This window comes from Platalea leucorodia (assembly GCF_965183815.1).
Source record: "Platalea leucorodia genome assembly, chromosome: 2".
Classification (NCBI taxonomy): domain Eukaryota; kingdom Metazoa; phylum Chordata; class Aves; order Pelecaniformes; family Threskiornithidae; genus Platalea; species Platalea leucorodia.
The window spans coordinates 24,784,632-24,806,766 of record NC_138824.1 but is presented as its reverse complement, the minus strand read 5'-3'; the positions used below and the strand labels follow the sequence as shown (position 1 = coordinate 24,806,766).

General features: G+C 35.7%; 1 protein-coding gene across 8 annotated transcripts in view; it reads left to right on the top strand.

Moving 5' to 3' along the window:
• Positions 1–22,135, top strand: part of LOC309604351 (NEDD4-binding protein 2-like 2) — a 51,283-nt gene that overhangs the window by 5,920 nt on the left and 23,228 nt on the right. For 2 of the 8 annotated variants that reach the window (XM_082337769.1, XM_082337770.1), the window contains exons 3-6: positions 8,085–8,209; positions 13,486–13,574; positions 13,931–14,007; positions 18,742–18,885. In XM_082337769.1, the coding sequence (XP_082193895.1) occupies positions 8,085–8,209; positions 13,486–13,574; positions 13,931–14,007; positions 18,742–18,885 (435 nt within the window). Of the gene's footprint in view, positions 1–4; positions 4,165–8,084; positions 8,210–11,329; positions 11,459–13,485; positions 13,575–13,930; positions 14,008–18,741; positions 21,108–22,135 lie in introns of those variants that run through there. The other 6 variants (XM_082337772.1, XM_082337771.1, XM_082337775.1 and 3 more) reach the window with 6 other exon arrangements.

The following is a 22,135-nucleotide window of genomic DNA, read 5'->3' as shown; positions in this document are numbered from 1 at the left end:
GCAGGCTTGGCATCTTTAGCACCTGCAGACAAACCTCTACCACTTGTGCTAGCAAAATGACTGTCAAGGAAAAGCAGAAAACTGACATCATCTGTGTGGATCAGCACTAGAAGAGAATGAGATGCATCTTGCAAGTGGGTTTGCCAATTGTGAAATGACAGCAGAGCAGTAGCGATGCCCAGGAATTTTGGATTCCTATCTTATGTTTTCTGCAAAGGGAAGGTTTGTACGTACAGGCACTTTTCCTCCTGCTCCCTAACTTGACCCATGTCTGTCCTGAATCTTCCACTGAAGTCTGTGTTTTGTTTTGACTCTTCCATCCCAGCTGCTTGGAATCACAGGTGTGTTTTTTTGGAAGAGGCTTCTGGAGGTCAACTTGTCCATCGTTGTGCTTGGAGCAGGTCTGTCACCATCATTCGATCTGATCTGCTGTGTTTTTGTCTAGCCTGATCTTGAAAAACCTACAAGTACAGAGATTCCACAGTCTCCAGACTTTTCTGGTGCAGTACTACCCTCCTAGTAATTCCTCCTAATCTCCAAACTGAAGTTCCCAAGCCATAATTTGCCTGTGTTCTCCTGTGTTATACCATGTGCTGTTACATGGTAAAATCCGGCTCATCATCTTTGCAGTTTCCCTTCAGGTAAGGGGATAGGCTTATTCATTGCAGTAGGCTGATATCAGATGGCCTTTTACTGTCTTCATTGCCACACGAAACAAGCCCAGCTGCTATCAGCCTGTCCTCTTAGGTCATATGCCCGTAGCCATCTGTTAAACCCTTTCATGGTTTTCAGCCTGTCGCTTGAACTGGGAAGCCCCAAACTGGATACAGTATTTCAGAACTGACTACACAAGAGCCATGTAGAGTGTGGATGATACCTTTCATTGATCTACTGGCCACATTTTCTCTAATAAAGCCCAGCATGTGGTTTGCTCTTCTTTTGATGAGAGCACACCATTCACTCATCTCTGGTTTGATGTCCACTGTAATCCTCAGATCTTTTTCAGCAGACCTGCTCAACCAGTCGCTTTCCATCCTGTACTGATGCTTAGGTTTCTTCTTCACCAGTTGCAGAACTTTGCACTTTTTCTTGTTGAGCTTCATGAAGTTTTGCTTAGCCTGGTGCTCAAGTTTCTCAGTGTCCTTCTGGATGGAAGCCCTACTGTTCAGTATGTCAGGCATCACTACTAATTTGGTGTCATCTGCAAGTTGTCTGCCTCATCATCCAGGTTAGCAATGAAGACACTGAAAAAATTAGTCCCACTCTCACCCCTTGCTGTACTCTGCTTGTTACTGACTGGGAGATGATGTCAGAAGCCTTGATAATTTCAAAGTATGCTGCGTTCATCACTCAGTCCTCATCCACAAAGGCAGTTGTTTCATCAGAGAGTACATTCTGGTCAGTAAAGAATGATTTGTCTGTGGCAAAACCCACATTGACTCTTCCTGATTACCTTTTTCCTTCACGTGTTTGGAAATAGATTCCGAGAGGATGCACTCCATTGTCTTTCCAGGAACTGAGGTTAGGTGAGGTTGAGCAGCCTTTAGTTCCTTGTCTTTACTTGCCTCAAATATGAGCATAACGTTAGCAGTTTCCTGGTCACTGGGGAGCTCCCCTCATCTCGATTTATTTCCTGTGTTCACCTGACCTAGACAATCCCAGCCTCCTGAGGCTCATTCAAGTTCCTGTCTCTCTTCTTTCCGGTTTTGTTTTCCTGTTGCTGTCCAACCATGGCTTTTGGTCTGTGCTTACTAGGTCCACATCTGCTCCTAAATTCTAAGCTGATTTCTCAGTTCCTTCTCCCCCTGCTTTCTTCCCAGATTCTTCTTGCCCTGTTTCAGCCAGCAGTATTATCTCATTCCCAGCTTCATTGTGCCAATTTCTTCCTTGCACTTCACTCTTTCCCTTGTCCGTATTTCCTAGCTCTGCTGCCAGTACCAAGTTGCTTGTTCCAGTGTTTGTACCACTATGCTTCCCATGTCCTTCCTATTTTAGGCCAATTTTGTTCCTTCTCTTGCCATTTGTAAGATTGTGTTGGCCGAAATGTGTTCTTACAATCCAGTATTGGTACTGAATCAGCTCTCTGCCACTACAAGAATGCTTTGTTCAGGAATGAGCTTACTGCAGTGAGAATCTTTGCATTTTCTGCTCTGCTTTGTACAAAAATGGGTACTTTTCACTATTATTTTCTGTGCACATGACATTTTAAAGTCCTACAGCTTGGTCAGATTTACAAAAAGTTTTTGCAGGAAAAACAAATGCATGTACTTTGCCAGATTTCGCTTCCTTAATCCAAAGCTTCTCAGAGAAAAGCGTGGAATAACAAAACATGATAAAAATGCTGTATTTCTTCCTTGGTTTTGGAAATGATTGACCATTTAGTTAAAAATTTTCTAAAATAATTTGGCCAGACAGATAACCAGCAATGATATCTTTAGCCCAAGTAACAAAAGCCTGCTGCAATTAGAAGTAGATGATAATGTGATCTTATAATGCTGGAAAAAGTTACAAGAAAACAGACTTGGATTTTTAGGTTACCTTGCTACTGAACTTGGCAGCGATTGCAATTTTACATTCCTCCACAAACATCTGAACGTGAATTTGAATAAAAAGGAGCTTAATGAGGTTGAAAGAACAAATATTGGTGTCATTTAAGAAGTAAAGTTTGAATTAAATCTGTTGTCAGGAGTATATAAAGACAGTTGTCTTTATCTGCGGCCTTTCTTCCTGAGAGCTCAGTCTTCTGAATGGAAGAGTTAAAGAGTTAGTATTTATAGCTGAATGTACAAACAGTTGTGTGCTGTTGTTTCTAATTATGTATTTCTTTAAACAGTGTTAAAAGCAATGCTTTTAGAATAGCATTTACATAACTTAGTAATACTACAGATTTTAAAATTGTATTTAGTTATTGTCTATTTTTTTCTCTCATCTGTGATATGATATGTTAGCTATTTTCAGTAGGTGAATTATTAGATTCTAAGAGTTTTCTTTATTATAAAATCGTCTATCAAAGTAGGCTAACCAGGATGCAGGCCTGGAGGACTATTATAGTTTTGAAGAAAAATTAAGGCAGGATTTGTGTGTGTGTGTGCGCGCGCACGTGCACTGGGAAAAACATGTATTGGTTTGCTGACTAGTTAAAATAAGCATTTTGGTTTCAAGATGAGGTTTGTACATCAAGCTAATATCTTCTATTAGGTCAGATAACATGTCTGGAAAAAGGTGAGCTGCTTTGATTTCTATATCTGCTTTAATTTTAGTGTCCTACTGTGTTCAAAGCTGGGTGTTCAATTGCAGGGAAGCTTTAGGGTAAAAAAGCTGGATTACAGCAGTTGGATAATACTGCTGTTCATTTCAGGCACATGCACATATTGGTGCTGACTGATCTGTAATTTGACTCTCTTATTAGAAACAGATTTATCTTACTTTTTTTTCTTTCTCCATCTCTCAAAAGTGGAATATCATCTTGTCCTGGTTTCAGCTGGGACAGTGTTAGTTTTCTTCCTAGAAGCTGGTATAGTGCTCTGTTTTGGATTTAGCATGAGAGTAATGTGATAACACACTGATGTTGTAGTTGTTGCTAAGCAGTGTTCATACTAAGTCAAAAACTTTTCAGCTTCCCATACTCTGCCAGTGAGGAGGTGCACAAGAAGCTGGGAGGGGGCAGAGCCAGGACGGCTGGCCCAGACTGGCCCCAGGGCTATTCCACACCATATGATGTCATGCTCAGTATATAAGCTGGGGGGAGTTGGCTGGGGGGCAGCGATCGCTGCTTAGAGATGGGCTGGGCATTGGTTGGTGGGTGGTGAGCGGTTGCATCACTTGTTTTTCCTGAGTTTTATTTCTCTCTCTCTCTTTTTTTTAAATTATAATTTTTTTTATTATTGTTGGCTTTGTTATTATGTTTTATTTCAATTATTAAACTGTTCTTATCTCAACCCATAAGAGTTCTCACTTTTACTCTTCCAATTCTCTCCCCCCTCCCACTGTGGGGGGGTGAGTGAGTGGCTGTGCGGTTCTTAGTTGCCGGCTGGGGTGAAACCACGACACATCTCCATATGGGTTTAGATAGTAATGATGCTTTCTTTGCATAGGTGTGCTTTTTTTTGTTTCTGTTTCCTAGTTCATGAGCCTGGGATAAATTTTATTTCCAAATACTTGTTAGAAATACGTGAATTATTCCATATGAGATCAATAAGTATGTTTGTATTTTAAATTTTACAAGTTTAAATACTATGAATTCTGAAAGAGGTAATTGTCAGGCTTTTAAAATGTTAAGTTTTATGATTTAATTTCACAATTTAGAAACAGGCTACGATCATTGCTGTAATAACTGAAGGTTCAGTTCGTAAACTCATTACTTTGTGATAGCTTGTGTGTTGTATATAGAGTAAGGGTTCTGTTACTCTGGCCTCTTTGGTAGTCACTTTGCCTTCCCAAATTCTGTAGTTTTAGGATTATTCTTGCAAGCATAGTTTACTGTATTAAATCTGTTATATCGGTTATATAGGTTCATAAATAAATTACGGTGTATTCTGAACTTCAAGGAAGAATAACAAAATATTTCAAGAATAAACTTTGTTGATGGGTTTGCAAGATTCCCGAACCCTTGTCATTGTGTTTCTTTATCACTACAACTAACATTGTTTGGAAGATACAACAGAAGAATTTGAGTAAGTGAATTATTCTCCAGAACACCGAGCAAACAGCGTCAGTTCCTAGAAATAAAAATGAATGCCCCATTAGTCCCATTAGGGTTGATTCATCAGTTCATATATATTCCTACAGAAACCGGATGGCCAGGCTCCTAGGAGCTGTAGGGGGAGGGGGGTGTCTACTCAGCTAGTAGAGAAATCCCAGTTATTATTTGCTTTCTCTTTTATTAAGGTGGATGGTCCTTACTCTAAAATGTGTGTATATACATTCAGCACACAAAAAGCGAGTGTGGAAGATGGATCCAGTTTTTCTAGCATTATTAATCGGCAAATGTAGCATACTCTAAATAAGAAAATTGAGCCATGTTGAAATCATGGCCAAGTAACTTAATGAATATAAATTCCTGTAAAATTTTTTATACAAGAGAGAAATAGATATGAAAAAGTGCTGTTGTGTGTGGTGTATGATTTACTGCTGCCATTTTGTCTACTTAGAACAAAAATAGGCTTTGAATCCTTCTGTGTTCTCCTAAACCAGTATAATACACATCCTATTGAAAGATATAGGTTCTAACAAAAATAGTTATTGAACAACGTCCAAAAAAGGTGGTTGTACTTTTGGTGTATCATGCTCTGCCTTCTGAAATAGCATTGCTATTTATCCTGAGGTAACCTTAATACTCTGGGAAAGGGAGAAAGAGCAAGAAAGAAAAAACAGCTTGTATGCAGCTTTGATCGTGTTACTTGACAGCTGCCTCCGTAGTAGTTTCTTCTCGTCCTCAATAATCTGAATTTTGTTGTTACAAATCTCTGTATTTTGAAAGCAAAAATAACCAACAACACGGTTGTGGGACAATAAATGTGTAGGAATGTAAGTTAATATGTAATACAGTGTCCCAGTCTTTAAACTATGATCCATAACAGGTCTGTGGTTGGTGACAGGGGCAAAACATAGCAAATTCCTTGTGTAGGAATTAAACTTAAGTAGCTCTTCCTGCAGATAGATATAGGAAAGCTTGGTAACTTAGAACTAACATACATTTGTTCCCCTACATTATTTGGGATTTGACTAGTTCTTTTCTGTTCCTGCCACCTCAGCAGCAGCACATCCCACATACTGCTAGTGCAGTTTGTTTTTTGTAGCCTTTGGGTACAGTGCCTATTTCTGAGCCGGAATAGTTGCCTGATTTTCTGTAGGACAGTGATACTTGAGTGTTTCAATGGGCTATAAATGCTCTGTGGCACTAACTGGCTGTTTTCTATGTTCAAATTTAAATATACTATAGAAAAAAATAGTCAAGGAGGTTTTGTAATCACTTACTCTGTAGATCAGACTTTAAACAGAACTGTACTGTTGTCTCAGTCTTACCAGGTTTTCCTTTAATGTCCAGTTTCCAAGGACTTTCTAAAAATCATGTTTACATTTGGCAGAATGAGGATTGCTCATTGGGATGGATTAATGTGGATTTAATTTGACAGAGATTCTGATGTTATTGATCAACCAGCAGTTAATTATGCCCTGTAACTTTGCTATAATCAGTTTCTCTGACTTACAGGTATTTGCTGGCGTGCCTGGGCAACATATAGGATGAATTTTAGTTAAATCCAAAAGTCAGCTCTATGATGCCTCTGGAAGGTTTGACTATGGCATTTCACAGCAATGCAATTACAGAATTCTAGAAAAGCTTAATGGATTTTTATAGTATTCCTACATCACCCATTGGAGTAACTTCTGTAATTAATAAACATATTATCAGTAATATAAAATATTATAGCATAGAGTAAAAATGAACATGTTAACAGTGAACACTGCAACTGTGTCCCTCTGAGTTCCCCTTTTTACCCTCATTGGCTTCCCCCCAGTGTCTTTTATTATTTGCTAGAGTATACTTAAATTTCTCCAGTAATCTGTAACATCAGCTGTGCAAGAAGCAGAACATAATGCAACTTATTCTGACCTACAAATGAAGTAAACTTCTAGCCAGTAGAATATTTATGTTGCTTGGAAATGGCAGGCCTAAAAGACTAGGTAAATGCGAAATTTGTGTTGCAGTCTTTTTCTCTTTTTTATCTTTATGGATTCTAATTTGAATCTCTCAATTTTATCCATTTGTTTACAAATTTGTTTTGCTTTGGTTTGTCTGTTTGTTTTCCCCCCATAAAAATTCATAGTATTTTTGAGAGAATATTCTGTCAGATTTTGTGGAAACTGGTCTATATTTCCAGAAGTCACCATGGAATGGCATTGCCTTAGGAAACCAAGCTAAAACACTCCAATCAAGTGGTTTAAGTGATTCGAGAAGTGATTGTTTTTCTTCTGATTCGAAGTAATACATTCAGGGATAGTAAAACGCATGGCTTTCCTATCACCCTGTTAGCACTAAAGTATGCATGATAACGAAAAACAATATAATTCCCTGATAGAAACTGAGATATGAAAAAATCCTGTCTTAAATTTCTTGTCATCTGTTAGACTGAAACTACAGTTCTACAATACGTGGTAACCCATGTAGCAGCTTACTGCTGCTCAACCAGGGGAGGTCTCCATTGATAGTTAGCCACTTTTCATGTATCACATTTTGGGGCCTTTTCTTCAATAGGCTCAACTGCTAAAGCTTCAGAAAAGTAATCCAGAAGAAAAAAAAGATAAAAGTATTGCTTTCTTCTGTGTATGAATTCCAGTGGCTGATAGATCCAGTCAGTGCCAGAGTTGATGAGAAAATAGAGGCAAGTAAGACTGTGTCGCCAGGATTGGGGGAGAAGACCTAGAACTGGAATAGAAGAGTATAGGATCTTGAAGGAATATGGACACTCTTCTATAATCCTGACTTTCATTAGTAGGACAATCTTGAAAGTTTATTGTGATCTTTTACTTTTTCCTGAAAATAGGGAAATTGCTGTAAACATTAGTAGTTTTCTTTTGCTGTTCCTGTTCGACCCACATTGTATGGGCAAAGGTCAGAAGAGGGCGTGTTGAGAGTTTAGGGTGCTGAAAAAATATTTAAACATCCAGTTCATTTCTCAGATGCATCCAGATTCCTCATGATTAGATTGGTTTCTAGAGATAATTCCAAATGAGAATTGATATGAAAAATGTTAGTGACTACATTAAATTACTGTGAGGTACTTAGAACTTACTGCAATATAACCAGAACTTAGATGGGTACAAACATCTCTTGGGGGTGGAGGAGAAGAAACAACAAATACAGAAATAGTAGAAAGCGGGGGAAATATATTGCTTTAATTTGGATTAGAATTATTGGTAATACATATGAGTGTACTTTTATAAACCTGTTTGAAGTTTGCAAGAAGTTTAGAAATAGGGCACAGTTAAATTTATTTTAGCTATATTTTTTTTTTCTGTGTCTTCTCCCCCCCCCATCTGAAAAATAAAAGTTAAAGTATTTTTGCGTTTCCTTTGTTTAACAGTATTCTGCTTGGTCAAAGTTGTGATGGCATTGTATTCAGCACCGATGATTATTTTCGTCAACAAGATGGATATACATATAATGCTGCTCAGCTTGGTGATGCCCATGACTGGAACCAGAAGAGAGGTTTGAATGCATAAGAGGAATCCTGTTAAATTATGCTTATATTTAGAAAACGGAAGTACAGCATAACATGCATGTGTGTTAATAGTCTATATGAAAAGGAGCATATATGTATTTTAGTATAGGGTATATAGAAGTATATATTTAAAGTATTCTTTATATTTTAATTAATGTATATGTATACATTAAAATTTGAACTTACAGAAGTTTCAGAGTTAAAAATAGAAAATCACTCTTCTTTGTGCTATGACCTGCTGATTTGTTACATTTGATACTAGTATCTTGATGGCAGAATTGAACCGTTTTACTGCTAGCAACAGCAGAGTATCCTATTTTTTCCAGTATCTTTCCTGATGTGAGGTTCATCCAAAGTTTATGTAAATTTTTCTGAGGAAGATTTTAGTTCACTTGTGTAGATTAACAGCTGTAATAAGTCATCTTTCTTAATACCTAGCAGTGTCCAAAGGCTGGGTTTAATTGGTACGGAAGTAGATACCCGGGGTAAGAAGGGTAGCAGACAGATTCTTGCTCTTTCTGTAGCAGTTCTAAGAATCTCATCTGTTTGGTTTGCTCCAAGGAGTGCACAAAGTGAACAACGCCATTGCCTGTGCATGCAGATTACTCTGTGCTGCAGTGTCTCAAGCAGAAGCTTCCTTCCTGTCTAGCGGACTACTTCTTTGCATGAAAAGATACAGAGGGCCAAGGAAAAAAATATATTCACCCCTTTCCTCCCCTCCTCACCCTAATGCAAATTTTATGATACATTGGGGAGCATTTCTGTATGATCAGTGAAGGAATTTTTTAGAGCAATCATAAGAATATCAATTATAAAGAGCACTTTTGAGGTTGGAATGCAGCAGTAATAAATACTTTGAATGAAGTTCTTAGTAGGAGACTAAGGAGCAGAAGAGTTGGTAAGGTAGTAGTTTATGGATGAGAGGGCTCAACACAATTATAAGCCCACCAAAGAATTCTCACTTGATAATGGCTTCTGGTTGTTTCTGACTAGACCTTAAGACTTCTAATTCTCTATCACTGAGTTACACAGTGTTTTTGATAACGAGAACAGTATATAATTTAGTTATTCAGTGATTTTAATAGCAAGAACAAGAACAGCTGTGTCATGTTGTATAGAACATCCCCACTATGAGACATTTGCCAGAATAGCTTTGGGGTGAAGTTACATTCAATTCTTACCTCCTACTTTGACTAGATAGAGCTCTCTGACTTGAAGTACAACAGAAGCTCTTGGTTTCATTTGTGTGTGGATCCTTGAAATACATGAAATGAGAACTTCAGGAGAATGGTAATCCTGATAGTTGGGATTCTTGTCTGATGAGTAGGTCTAGGTTAAAATTTCATATAGATTATATCAGCTGCATAAGTTATTTATATATTTGCTAATATAATATGACAACATATTTAGCCAGAGCTTTATAATCCTCATGTCAGAATTACGGAGAAGGCAAAAATTTACTTTTCTCACAAAGGAGAAAATTATTCTGTTAAAATTATCCTTCCCCCATTTTGGGGGAGAGAGTGAATCTGTAATATAGTAAGTATGAGAAAAAAATAGTTACAAGTGAGACCCATTAGGGAAAAATTTAATTCGTTTTAGATGAACAGCATTTCAAACTCTCAAATGTTTATAAGATAATGAATTATATACCCTTGATACTAAAACACATACACATTTAATGTGAAGGTTGTAAGGTCAAGTGCACAAATATTAGGAAATACTAGAATTAGTTTGCCACTGTGACTTTAATTGTGAAATCAGTGTCACTCTTATGGGGTTTTAGGCCCTTTAAGTTCACTTCTGTGGCTTTGCGAAGTGTCTCCTATTTTAGTTCATCCTGCCACTTCTGCTGGAACTTTTGGCTGCCTTTGTGTTTTTAACGTTGTTGACTTGACAGGTTGAGTTGGGGTTTACCTGCTTTTTAACCTCTGTTTTTGTTTGGTTTGGTTTTGACAGTGACTAATAAAATTAATTAATTAGTAACTTTTTTACTTTTAGACAAAACTTTATCTAAGGTATTGCATCGGTACACTTAGCACTTAGATCCATAATTAAAACAAAATGGTAGAATATGTAAGTGCGTTGTATCTATAATATAATCTTTCTTCACAAGCTTTTGTAAATTAATGATGGTCCCATTATAATCATTACAAAATTGTCTATTCTTTTGCTACCTTTATGAATCTTTTCTGAAATGCATATTTCAGGATTTTTCCCTTGTTTCTGTCAGCCTACCAGTTTTCTTTTCTAGATTCGGGTTTCAGAAAGATCATTTGTGCTAGGTTAATGAAGCCAGGGCAACATATTTTTCATTTTTTTAATAGCTTTTTTCGTTGAGTCTTAGTGTTCTGTTGGAACACATTTTATCTTTCCTTTTTTCCTCCCTTCCATCTACAAAGTTACTTCCCAGCCTGTTCATTTAATTTCTTCCCATTGTATGGATTGATTTCCGTCAAGATAAATCCCTAGTTCTCTCCAATAACTTAGGGTCTTTCTTCCTTCAGATCCTTTTTTCATTCAGATACAGATTGAGCAGTGTTCACTAAATGGGCAGGTATTCAACAGATGTATTTTTTAATCCTTGCACTCATTGTGGATCTCGCTTTTCATTTAATGCATACTATTTTAACTGTGTTTAATGGAACATTATTAATTCTCCTGGAAACTTTTTTTGTATGAGTGTTATTTTAGTATTTTGAGCTTCAGATATTTCAGTTCTTTCATCTAGTTCATCATCTTAAATTTCCTGTGAGCACTAATGGTATTATATTCTGAATTTTTCATTCGCAAGCTGAGGTACAGTTGCTAAAAACGTCTTCCTATTTTGGATGCCAAACTTAGCAATTTAGATATTTTCTTCAGGGTATGTAGTAGTAATTAAACTTCATATACTCAGAATAAATTTTCACTGTCTTCATATTCAGATGACTTCATATCACTTCTGTAAATGATACCTGTAACTTTTGAAATTGGGTAGACAGAAAATGAAGATCATGCAAAGTAGTGGCCGCTTAGAAAGAGGTGGGATGATGTTCAAGAGCATTCACCAAAAGATGATCCTTCTCCCTTTGCAGTCATCCTGACTTACTCATTATTTATCTCACAATTACTTAAAAAAAAAAAAAAAAAAAAGAAGAATGCTTGGGTCAAGAAGAATGCTTGGGTCATGCTGATGATCTGATATATACTCCTGATTCAACTACAGAACAAGTCTGTCACATGTGCAGAAAGAGGTAGGACTATATGGGAGGAAATAGTGCATAAACACATATTTAAGGACAGTTTGGTAATATATATGTCCTATAATTACTACACACCCAGCCTCAATTTAGATATTTCCTAAGGTTCAGAGTTTTGCTTTGCAACCATAATGCCTTTTTTTTTTTCCCTTTTGCACCATTTCTGTGTCTTTTAAAGAAGGACTGAATCCTTGCTCTTTTCCTGCAAGATTTTGAAATGTGAAATTCTTGATGTATTTGTGGCTCACATTGCTAGTACTGCTTAGAACTAACTAAAAAAAAATCTATTTTCTTAGCTTCAATGTGTAGCATCAGAGCAATTGATTTTTTTGTATTTTTTAATGGAACTCATCTTTACAATTCTTCTGTAAAATTGATAAGGAATTATTGTTATGTTTTTACTGATTAACTGAGGCATAAAGAAGCTGAGGAATGGATTTTATAAAAGCCTTAATTTCAATTGTAAGATGCTTTAGAGTAGTTGTAGGAGGAGTTGAGAAATCTTCTTCATGAATCTGATAATCATAGGTTGGAAATCTGCTTCTCCATCTGGCTTAGTTTCAGGCTGCAAAAAGAACCTCATTTACTGTTTCACGCACAAAGTAGTTCTTTTCTAAAGATGTAGAAGTTGTGTCCCTTTCTGCAAAGAATGGCAGAGGTCTTGCTTTCAAAATAAAAAGGAGAATGAAAATTAAGGTAGCCCATTTGTCCCAAAAGTGGGATATTCAAGTACCCTCTCCATGTACTCTCCTCTGCAGGAGTTCCTTCTGAACTTCTGGTAAGAATAGCTGAACTGCTGTCCCGATTTGTATAAAATGGAGGTGGATATCAAGCTGATAAGGGTATAGAACTTGAGTTCTTCACTTCCTTGGGTAGGTCTCCTGTGTAGCATTATGTAGAAGCTGAATGTCATAATCATGCTCTCTAGATGTGCTCAAAAAAAGTGGTTGTGCAGTGTTGTAATGAGAGTTAGGAGTTCTCTGAGATTGCTTTCTGGACTGTGTAAGGGATTTAGAAGAATGCCTGATCTCAAGATCAAAGTTAACATTTAGACATAAGATAGATGTTTAACTGATTTATCAAGACTAAAGCAGTCTTGAGCTTATGAAGAGGCATTTTAGGCATCAGGGTAACGTTAAAATGTTTTCTGTGCTGTGGAGCTGATGAATCTCAGGTAGCCAACAGATTTGCATGTTTTGTCCCCTGAACTCCTCCAACCGATCTGTGTTCTGCACTGTAGTCTCTAGGATGCTTCTGCTGGGTAGGAAAGTCTTGCTGGTCCAAAGTTAAAAGCATGCTACCGCATAAGTGTCCTGCGAAACAAATTGCATCATGGCTGTGCTCTGGCTGTCTTTCCATCAATAAACATGCTCATTTGGATGTGCCTTCTTACCAGAAGTTTGACCTTCTTGAAGAACTCAGAAGCAGCTTATTATTCCTGAAGCTTCTGCCCTCTTTTGGATTTGGTAGAAATTGGCCAGTGAGTTCAAACATTATTCAAGCAGAGACAGCACGGTTGTAATTTTTTTTTAATGGATCTCAGAAATATTTCAGATACGTGATGCCTTTCTGTGAACATCACCTATTTCTTAGCATTTTGTTGGAGAAGAACTGCAATACCTAACCACAGGTCTCAGTTATGAATAAGCCATGTGTTCTCCGACAGGGCTGGTAAAGCTGGAACCAGGATATAGTTTCATGCCAGGATCTCTGTACTTACCAGGCCACAGATTTTGAGCAGTGCTGTTGTGTTGCTTTGACTTCTACACTTCCCATTTACCCCTTTGCGTCAATTCCCCACCACCTCTTTTTTGTGCCCTTCGCTTAATTTTTCTTACCTTCTTGCTCCTACTTCTTTCCATTCCTGTCTCTACCTTTCAGTGCTTTTGTTCCTTTTCTTAGAACAGTGTGTTTCAGTCAGACTAGATTAGTGCAAAAAACATCTGGAATAGTTCATTTACATTTACCATTTTATCTGAGTTACATAGTTGTTTATTAACTTGCAATATTTTTCATTGCAGCAAAGCAAGCAATGGAGCAGGGAAAATCTCCAGTTATAATAGACAACACTAATACTCAAGCCTGGGAAATGAAGCCATATGTGGAAGTGGTAGGTTTTGTTGTGTGATTATATCATCTGTTACAACTTTCCAAGCATACCTTCACAAGTGATAAGTTGGTCTGTTTTGTCCAGAAACATTTTTCTTACTCAAGTTTCTAAAGAGAAACTGCTTATTGATACAATCAGCAATTGGTATGGCAATAGTTCAGACCAATTTAAGGATTCACTTGATCTAATCTGCTTAGCCTGGAATGATAGCTAAGATGGGTTGGGGGTAAGTGAAATTCAGCATGCTACCACCGCAGAGTTAACTACATCTGTTTATTATACTGCTCTATAAACATTTTGTTACATTTTATGTAATAATGATACACATATGACACATTTTTCTTTGGTTGCTGCAGGCTCTAGAAAAGGGATACAGAGTGGAGTTCCATGAGCCAGATACTTGGTGGAAGTTTGATCCTGAAGAATTAGAAAAGTAAGGTTTATATTACAGAAATCATTGTACTTTATATATAGAGATAGATAGACAGATAAATATGCATACATAAATATATATGTATTATGTTATATTTTATTCAGCATGTTTTTTTTTTAAGTACTTAACTATTAGTATAAAATGTTTTTTATTGAAATAGGCATTTTGAGATATACCTTTAAATGGAAGTGTTATGGATAAAGAAACAAACAAATAGAGGTCCTGTCTTGTTGGCCCAAAAAGTCAATATTAAAGTATTTTTGGACATAAGTAGAAAAATTATTGACCTGTGTAAGAATCGCTGCTATTATAATGAATAAATATTCTGAGAAACTTGTTGCTGCAAGATGCTGAGGGCAAGAAATAGGTAGAAGACAAAGAAATGTATTTTGCAAGGAGTGTGTCAATATAAGTGCTTTGTTTTGTTTACTTTTATAGATGTCTCAGTGTCAAAGAACAACAGTCCATTACTAACCAGTAAAAGTTAAAAAGAAAGCTCATATTTTAGATTATTCTGTTGCAAGATTTTGTGAAATTGTCCCCAGTCTTCAGAGGATCTGACTTAGAGTACGGTTGGACATAGATCATTGGACTTCTGGGTTGTGAGAGTGCCTGGGAAGCTGCTTATTATTCCTGCTTAATGTCTCTCTTGTCTCAGATTTATGTGCTTTAGGAATCTATGAGGTATCAAAGCAATTTAGGGATATTTCATTGTTTGAAATGTAATGTAGTATTTTCATGGTTGATCACAAAGAGTTCTCTCACTGATTGTCATTTTATATGCTTCCAGCTGACTCGGCTTATAGTTGTTTCAGCTTTGTAAAGTAGCCCCTACAATGCACAAAGTACGTGTATATAATACTTATATTACTGACTTGGACTTTATTGTGTTTATAAATCTTTCAAAGTTTTCACCTTTTGCTCCTACATTACCACTAACTTATTTTTTGAGATGGAGTCCTCTCTCTGTAGGATGAATTCTAATAAGTTTTTTCTTCTTTGGGGTGCAGCACAGCCAAGTTAGGAAGCTGTCTTAGTAATCAGACATTTCTAAGGTATTCGGTATGAGATTTCCATTACGTGAGACATACTTTCCAGGAAAATTCATGTTTTCACATGGTCTTAACAGGTAACAGGATAAATGTGAAGTGTTGTCACCATTGAATTTTGTTGTCCAGTCATTAATTGTTGGATTAAAGTTTGTATCTTTCCCAAAACCAAGGGAAAACCCTTGAACTGTGAAGTGCTGCTACCAGTTCTTAGGAGCTTCCTAGAAATGTTTTAGCAACTCCAGTTAGTTTAAATATTTGAATAGAGGCCCATTGTCTGGAAACTTTATTTTTTGAGAGTTTAGGAAAGGTGATGATCTGGGGTTTCATTTTGTTTTTCAATTGCTTGGGGAGAGGGCTCAGTTTTTAAGGTTTTTTGTTTTTTCCACATTCATGTGTTTGGGAAATAGATAATGATAGATATGTTGCTGTAGTTTTGGGATTCCCCTTATGAATTTTGAGCTCAACATTTTGTGTAGTACCTGGGCAAATACTATGCTAATAATAAATTTGGGTAATTTTATTAGTTGTCTGGAGTCATGCATTCTACTTCCCTCCTAAACAGGATTGCTTAAGACTTTATTTCTGGTAACTGGAATAAAAAAAATACACTACCTCCTACTTTAATTAGCAAAAGACTACTTATATTTTGGATACATGCTCCTCATTTATTTGTTTTTAGTGGTGCTGTCTAGATTGTTAGTAACTTTTATCAAGTGATATAATATGTCGATATTCTAGAAGTCAGGTACATTTCTAGATAGTATTTTTATAGGATTGTTTCTGCCACCGCTTAGTGTGTTTGAGAAATCTGTGAAAACGCTCTCTAGGTCAACACTGGGTAAATTCTTGAGGTCAAGAACATGACAGATGTTTTAGTGTGGAAGAGGTGTCAGTGTCTTTTTCTTCGAGTGTGCCTGTGAGGTACAAATTATCTTTAGAGTCACTCATGAGTGATTTTGCTTTTAGTTTAGTTTTGTGTACATAACTTTTGTGAAAACATCTTGACTCCACAGACTTGTGGTCTTGTGGTAGTGCTCAAGACTTCTTGCATAGCATTTAGAACTTTATATAAAGGATTTTGTACTTAGATACCATTTTTAGGAAATCTTGAAAACTGCAGGTGAGAGAACAAACAAGTGGCAAAATCACTGGTAGAAGAGAGAATTTTGTTGTTGTTGTTTTCTTTTTTAAGTGTTTAATTAGTGTTGGATGAAACAGTTATCCTCTGTCATGTTTGTATTCTTTCTGAGTAGCTGGTCAGCTGGGAACTAGAAGTTTGTTTGTTTTTTTTTTTAAAAAGTATACATTTGATTCAAGCTTTTGGGAAATAGCAGGTATCCTGTGCGTAATCTGTATTTTGTGACGGATGTTGTTTTAATTTAAAAAAAAGTTACCTGCTGTGTAACTTCACACAGAAATGAAATGCAAACATTTAATATAATCCTTTTTCCTTCAGTATCACCATAAAACTGCAATTTGGTGTTGACTTAATTAAACTTGTGCTGATTCTTTTAAGCAGTCATGTCTATGCAGGATTACTTTGCCAGTATATTGGTATGTAAGATTCTTCTAGCTTAGAAGCATTTAATAGTGACAGAACTTTGCTTTTATCAATAGATTCTGTGTTCCTCCAAGCAAAACCAGCTTCCAAAGCATAACTATGTGTTAGGAGCTTTTGCTGGTACGTCTGTATTGGTTAAGGATAGATGGCTTTATGCTCTTTCAGCATAGCCAAGCTGCCAAAGGATGAATGAAGACATGCCTGAAGAGGAGATCCCAGTATTAAATGACACTATACAGCAGATTTGTTTCCTTTTTTAAATTAATTTCTATGCTTGATGTGATTTTGCTGTTGGTGATTTTATTATCCTGCCTTGTTCTTTAAGGGAAAGTACTTGCTCATTTATGAAGTGATTATACACAAGTCCATTCAGTTGTGGATCAGTGTGCACTTTATGCCCAAAGCACTTGAGCTGTAACCTTTTCCTAGGAGTACTAAGATACGGAAAATATTGAATAACTTCGTGCTTCCACTGTTTGGCATAAAAGGACTTAGAGTTCCTCTTCTCAGTTTTTTTTTTCTGTCGTGAGAGTCAAGTGCTTTATAGAACCCCCATATTTCTAGGGAATTGGCTTTTTTCTCTACCATTAACCTTTTTCATATTCATGAATAGAATCAAAACTATTAAGACTTGTTAACGGATAAGTTCAACATGCTGCTGCTCCTGGACTTCTTTAGCACAATGTAGAAATTTGAAGCATTTAAACAATGAGCTGCTTGTGATGATCACTGTAGCTTCTGATGTTGTCTCAGGGAAGAGTGTCTATGAGAGAAACACTCTACTTAAGCCTTTTCTTCCCAGAAAGAAAGCTGATAAAATACACCTTAAGGAGCCAGCATAATTCTGAATACTTCTGAGATCACCAGTTCTTCTTCCATTCTGAATGTGAAAGTAGTGTGCTACCTGCAGTATGTTTTGAACCCTCATCAACTTGCTATGTACTACTTTGTTGTAATAATATACACAAACCCCTGGGGGGGGCAGGGGGAGGAGGCACAGGAAATCAGTCTTTTAAAATATTTCTGTATAGAGTGTTCTCTTTCCAGTATAGCCTGTTTGTTCCCAGTATTGATTTCTCCTCTATAGAACTGAGCAGGTTGGTAAGGAGGCCCATTCCTCTTCGGTCCCTGGCAGAAAGCACAAAGATGCAGGCATATATTCCTTACTAGTATGACTTGGAGATACTTCAGCTTGGATAAGGTTTCTTGGTGATAAGAATATATGGGGTTTTGATAAATGCTTGTCTACACTATTGAAACATTTTGTTTATGGTTTATATCTGTTCTTTTAGATTCAATTCTGTTACAGTGCTGGCAATTCTCTGACATTCAGTTTGTGCATGAGCCTCGTGGTTTTCTTTTTTGTAGAGACCGACATTTTCTGCTAACATGGATTTTAAGATCCTATTCCATAGATACTAAGGAGATAGATACATTCTAATGTTATGTCTAATGTCTCAGGTTCTTAATAGGCCAAGTTCTCACTGAAAGTAGCTGTTCATTAAACACTGCAAGAATAGGACAACGCTTTTGGCCTCTCTTCCCTTATATGTGTTCTGGTACATTTCTAAATTTACAGCAAGTATCACTGAGAGCTAGTAGATAAAGGTATCATGAGCATGTTGTTCTGCTTCAAAACTGAAATTGCTCCTTATTTTATATAGAGATTTATTGATGAAAAAATATTCTGTCATTAAGTCTTGAAACCATGTAGTTTCATTTTTTTTATGCTAGTTTGAGCATTGCTTTCATAAGTAGTGGTCTATAATATTATTCATCCCTCTACTCATTAGCTAGTATACCATGTAAAATCTGATGAATAAATAGAAAGCAAAGTCCTTCTAGGGTTATTTAGGTACATGGTCCTGGTGAATAACATCACATTTCTGTATGAAGAAGAATGACTGTATTGGTTTTTGTTATTTAATATATGCAGTGGTGGATTGTTGAGATAAACCTTAATACAAGTTGAATACTGAGAGAATGAGGATACAGTGTAATAAAAGTGAAATTTCAAATATGAAAAGCAAGAAGAAAAATTGTGACATTAGAGGGTTTTTTCTTAAAGACTGTAAACATATAAACATACCAGACAATTTATTTAAATTTTTATTTTTGTAGGAGGAATAAACATGGGGTCACTCGTGAGAAGATTGCTCAGATGTTGGAACGATATGAATATCAAATATCCATACCTATTGTCATGAATTCAGTGGTACCTCCCCACAAAAACACTCAAAGGCCACCTCTGCAGCGAAGACATAGGTGGGGAAGCAATACAGACTCATGGAATTCTTTCAGTATTTCCAGTAGCCGATAACACAGTTGCAGTCAGTTAATGAAAATCTGTTACTTGCCCTTCTAAAACACATCATCGCCTCCAATAAAGTAGTAGATCTTCTGTGTTTTAAATAGGCCTATTTCAAGACCATTTTCTTCTGGAGGTTGTTCCGTTAACAGACTTGCATGTAAATAAAATTGTACATGAAATGTTTTTTAAACTTATTACAGTTGTAATAACTTTGACTTTAGTAAAATATTTAATATAGTATGACATATAGCAGAGTCTTCCTTCATAAACCTAAGACAATGATGTTGTCATATATCAAGTAACTGTTGAGCAGTTTTTTTTAAAGAGGAGGTCATATTAAGTATCTTTTAAAAGAGAATTAAAGCCCCAGAAGAAGAGGTTATTTATGTAATAACCAATTTTAATGACTGTCATTTAGTCTTCTTATCTTTTAGGAGATTTTTTTGAAAACAATCATGTCCTGGATTGTCCTGTTGTTCTATTTGGCATGTATTGCCAATTGGCAAAATTTTGGCATGTGTTTTCTGATTTCAGTTGTGGTGTGTGTTTGGTTTTTTGTTTGTTTGGTTTTTTGTTTTTTTTTTTTGTTTGTTTGTTTGTTTGTTTTTAAATCTCAGAAGCTCATCTGGCAGCTGAAGCAACATTCTGCCAATACAGTATTCACCAGCCTTAAATTGTGCGACCGGAATTATTTTTTTATTTGTTTGTTCTCAGTGGTAGTATATAAATTATGGTGGTGGCTGCACACCACCAACTTTTTTGTGCTGACTAAAAAAAACCTAAATTTTATCACTAAACCCCAAAAATTTCACAGTTACGTCTTTCTAAGTTAATTTCTTTCATTTACGATAAAAATGAAGTATTAAAGCATTAGGCTGTCAAGTCCCAGTCCACAGTTGGGATGTGTCAATTCAGTATAAATAGTGGATATAATTCTGTAAAACTATGTTGCATTCCTAATTTTGGCACAGCCAATGTAATCTGTTTAGCACATAAGAAAGAATGAGCCAGCATGGAGATTGACTAATTTACTGCCCTTTTTCTCTTAACAAATGATGAATTTGTAAGTTTTCACTTTGCTTGCTTTCTAACAGCTTGCTGTATTAATAAAATATATTTGTCTTCAGTGTTGTTTTAGTAGTTCAGTGCAACAGTTTTTATTATTTTCAAGCTTGTAGGATTTTATACAGATGAGCATTATTACTAACCTGCTAGCTGAAATAGCCTATCTTCAGGTCTAACTACATTTGATTTCCTTATACACTGAATGAGTAAATCCTGAACAGGAAGTTTTGTCAAGAATGTGAGTACATAGTTAAAAGAATTTTCATGGTTTTCTATTACTAATTTGGTGTAATAGCCATCAGAATTTTGAAAATTCCAAGCCAGCATGATTTTTTTTTTTTTTTACTTATAGACAATTTTTGAATAGGTCCTAAAAATTACTTCATCTTTAAAGTCTGAATACCATGAAAGTTGAAAATCCAGGTATATAATGAAGATCTTTCTGTGGTTTTCTATACCTGTTGTGCAAATCTAAATTTGTACAATTTAATGTATATCTGCAATAACATTTTCGTAAGAGATTCTATTAACTGTAAAAGTTGAAGTGTGCAGTTTCACATTTTAGTAATTGTTTTAATTATTTGAAAAATAGTTTAAAAATGCTTCAGTAGCACATGGATTGTTAATATATTGAATTATGTGTATATATATAAAAAAAAGTAGTTCTCCAACTATATTAATTGTCTTCCCTCATTGTCTTACTGATACCAATTATGTTAATGTATTTTAGTTTTCCTGGTTATCTTTTTCCATGTCTCAAAAGAATCATGGAAATCATTGTAAACAGTCAGTATTAATTATAATTAATTAATCATTAATTAATTATCCCCAAGTTTTTGTATTTAAATATGAAAGCCTATTTCAAGTGGGCAGAAGATAAAAAGGTTTTAGAAAGACTCATTTAATTTTACTCTATATTACTTTAAGCCATAATAAATTGATAAAATTTATTGAGGCTTTATGTAATATTCACAGAGTGTGCTGAGGTATGACAAAAAAGAGCTGATTATTGAAAACTGATGTTATGATATCTTTTGGTACCTTCTGTCTTCAGTTTTTAAATGAAAAAATTTTTTTAGCAATATTTAATTGATATTTAAGTTCTCTTTAACTGAAATTTGTATTTAAATAGATGTGAATTCATACTATTTTAAAATGGTGCAGCATTTTTTTGTGTTATCTTTTTAATAAATTATTGGTGGACGGTGAGTATTTTTGATATGCAAAGCATGTCGATTGATAATAGGCTTGCAGTTTGCAAAGGACACACAAAAAAAAGGAACGCTTCACAACTTGGCACTGTATCAAACATTTCTTGTAAACCGCTTAATCTATAAAGCTGTATTCCAAGGTAAGTACAATGACATGGTAGGTGAAAACACAATGGAATTACTCTGTGTAACACATTTTTGTTTCATGGTATATTAATATTCCGTGAGGATATGACAGTCATGGTCTTACATATATCTCAGACAGAAGTTGCTTTTACACTACAATAGTTATATGTAAAAATAATAAAAAGATGATGTGAAGTACATGTTGCAGGTATTGAATTTCTCCTGCTCCCTCAGAAACAAGGAAAATTACTTATTTTCTCAATATGTACGTGCAAGAAATGAAAGAACTTGCTGTTCAGTTAGACCGGGGATCTAAAAATTTTTACTATCTGGCATAGTTTTTATGCAATACACCTCTTGATGATGATAATGTACCTAGAGTGAAGGTTTCCTGTTGTTTTAGATTTTTAGTAAATTGCTAGTTCATCATGTTTCATGAAATAGTGTCAGAATTTTTTTTTAATGTAACTAATGCATAGAATCTTAATGTTACAAATGCAGATTCTAAGTATCTGCTGCATACTTCAAACCAGTGAGATGTTTGGCAAGTAAATTTAAACAGAATAGTTGAGATACTCAGCTGTAGCTTTAACATCCTACTCTTCTAAGCATGAGCTGTAAATGAGAATTAATTTGCAGAACTTACACAATTTGGGTCATATAGCTGACCAGGTAGCATCAGCTATATAGGATTACATGTTGCTATAGAAAAAAATAGTTCTAGTTCTACTGCTTCATCTAAACTGCTGTTTCTTGTTTGATTAGTTTACTTCCTGAATTATCAAAAGTTTTCATCAGCCTC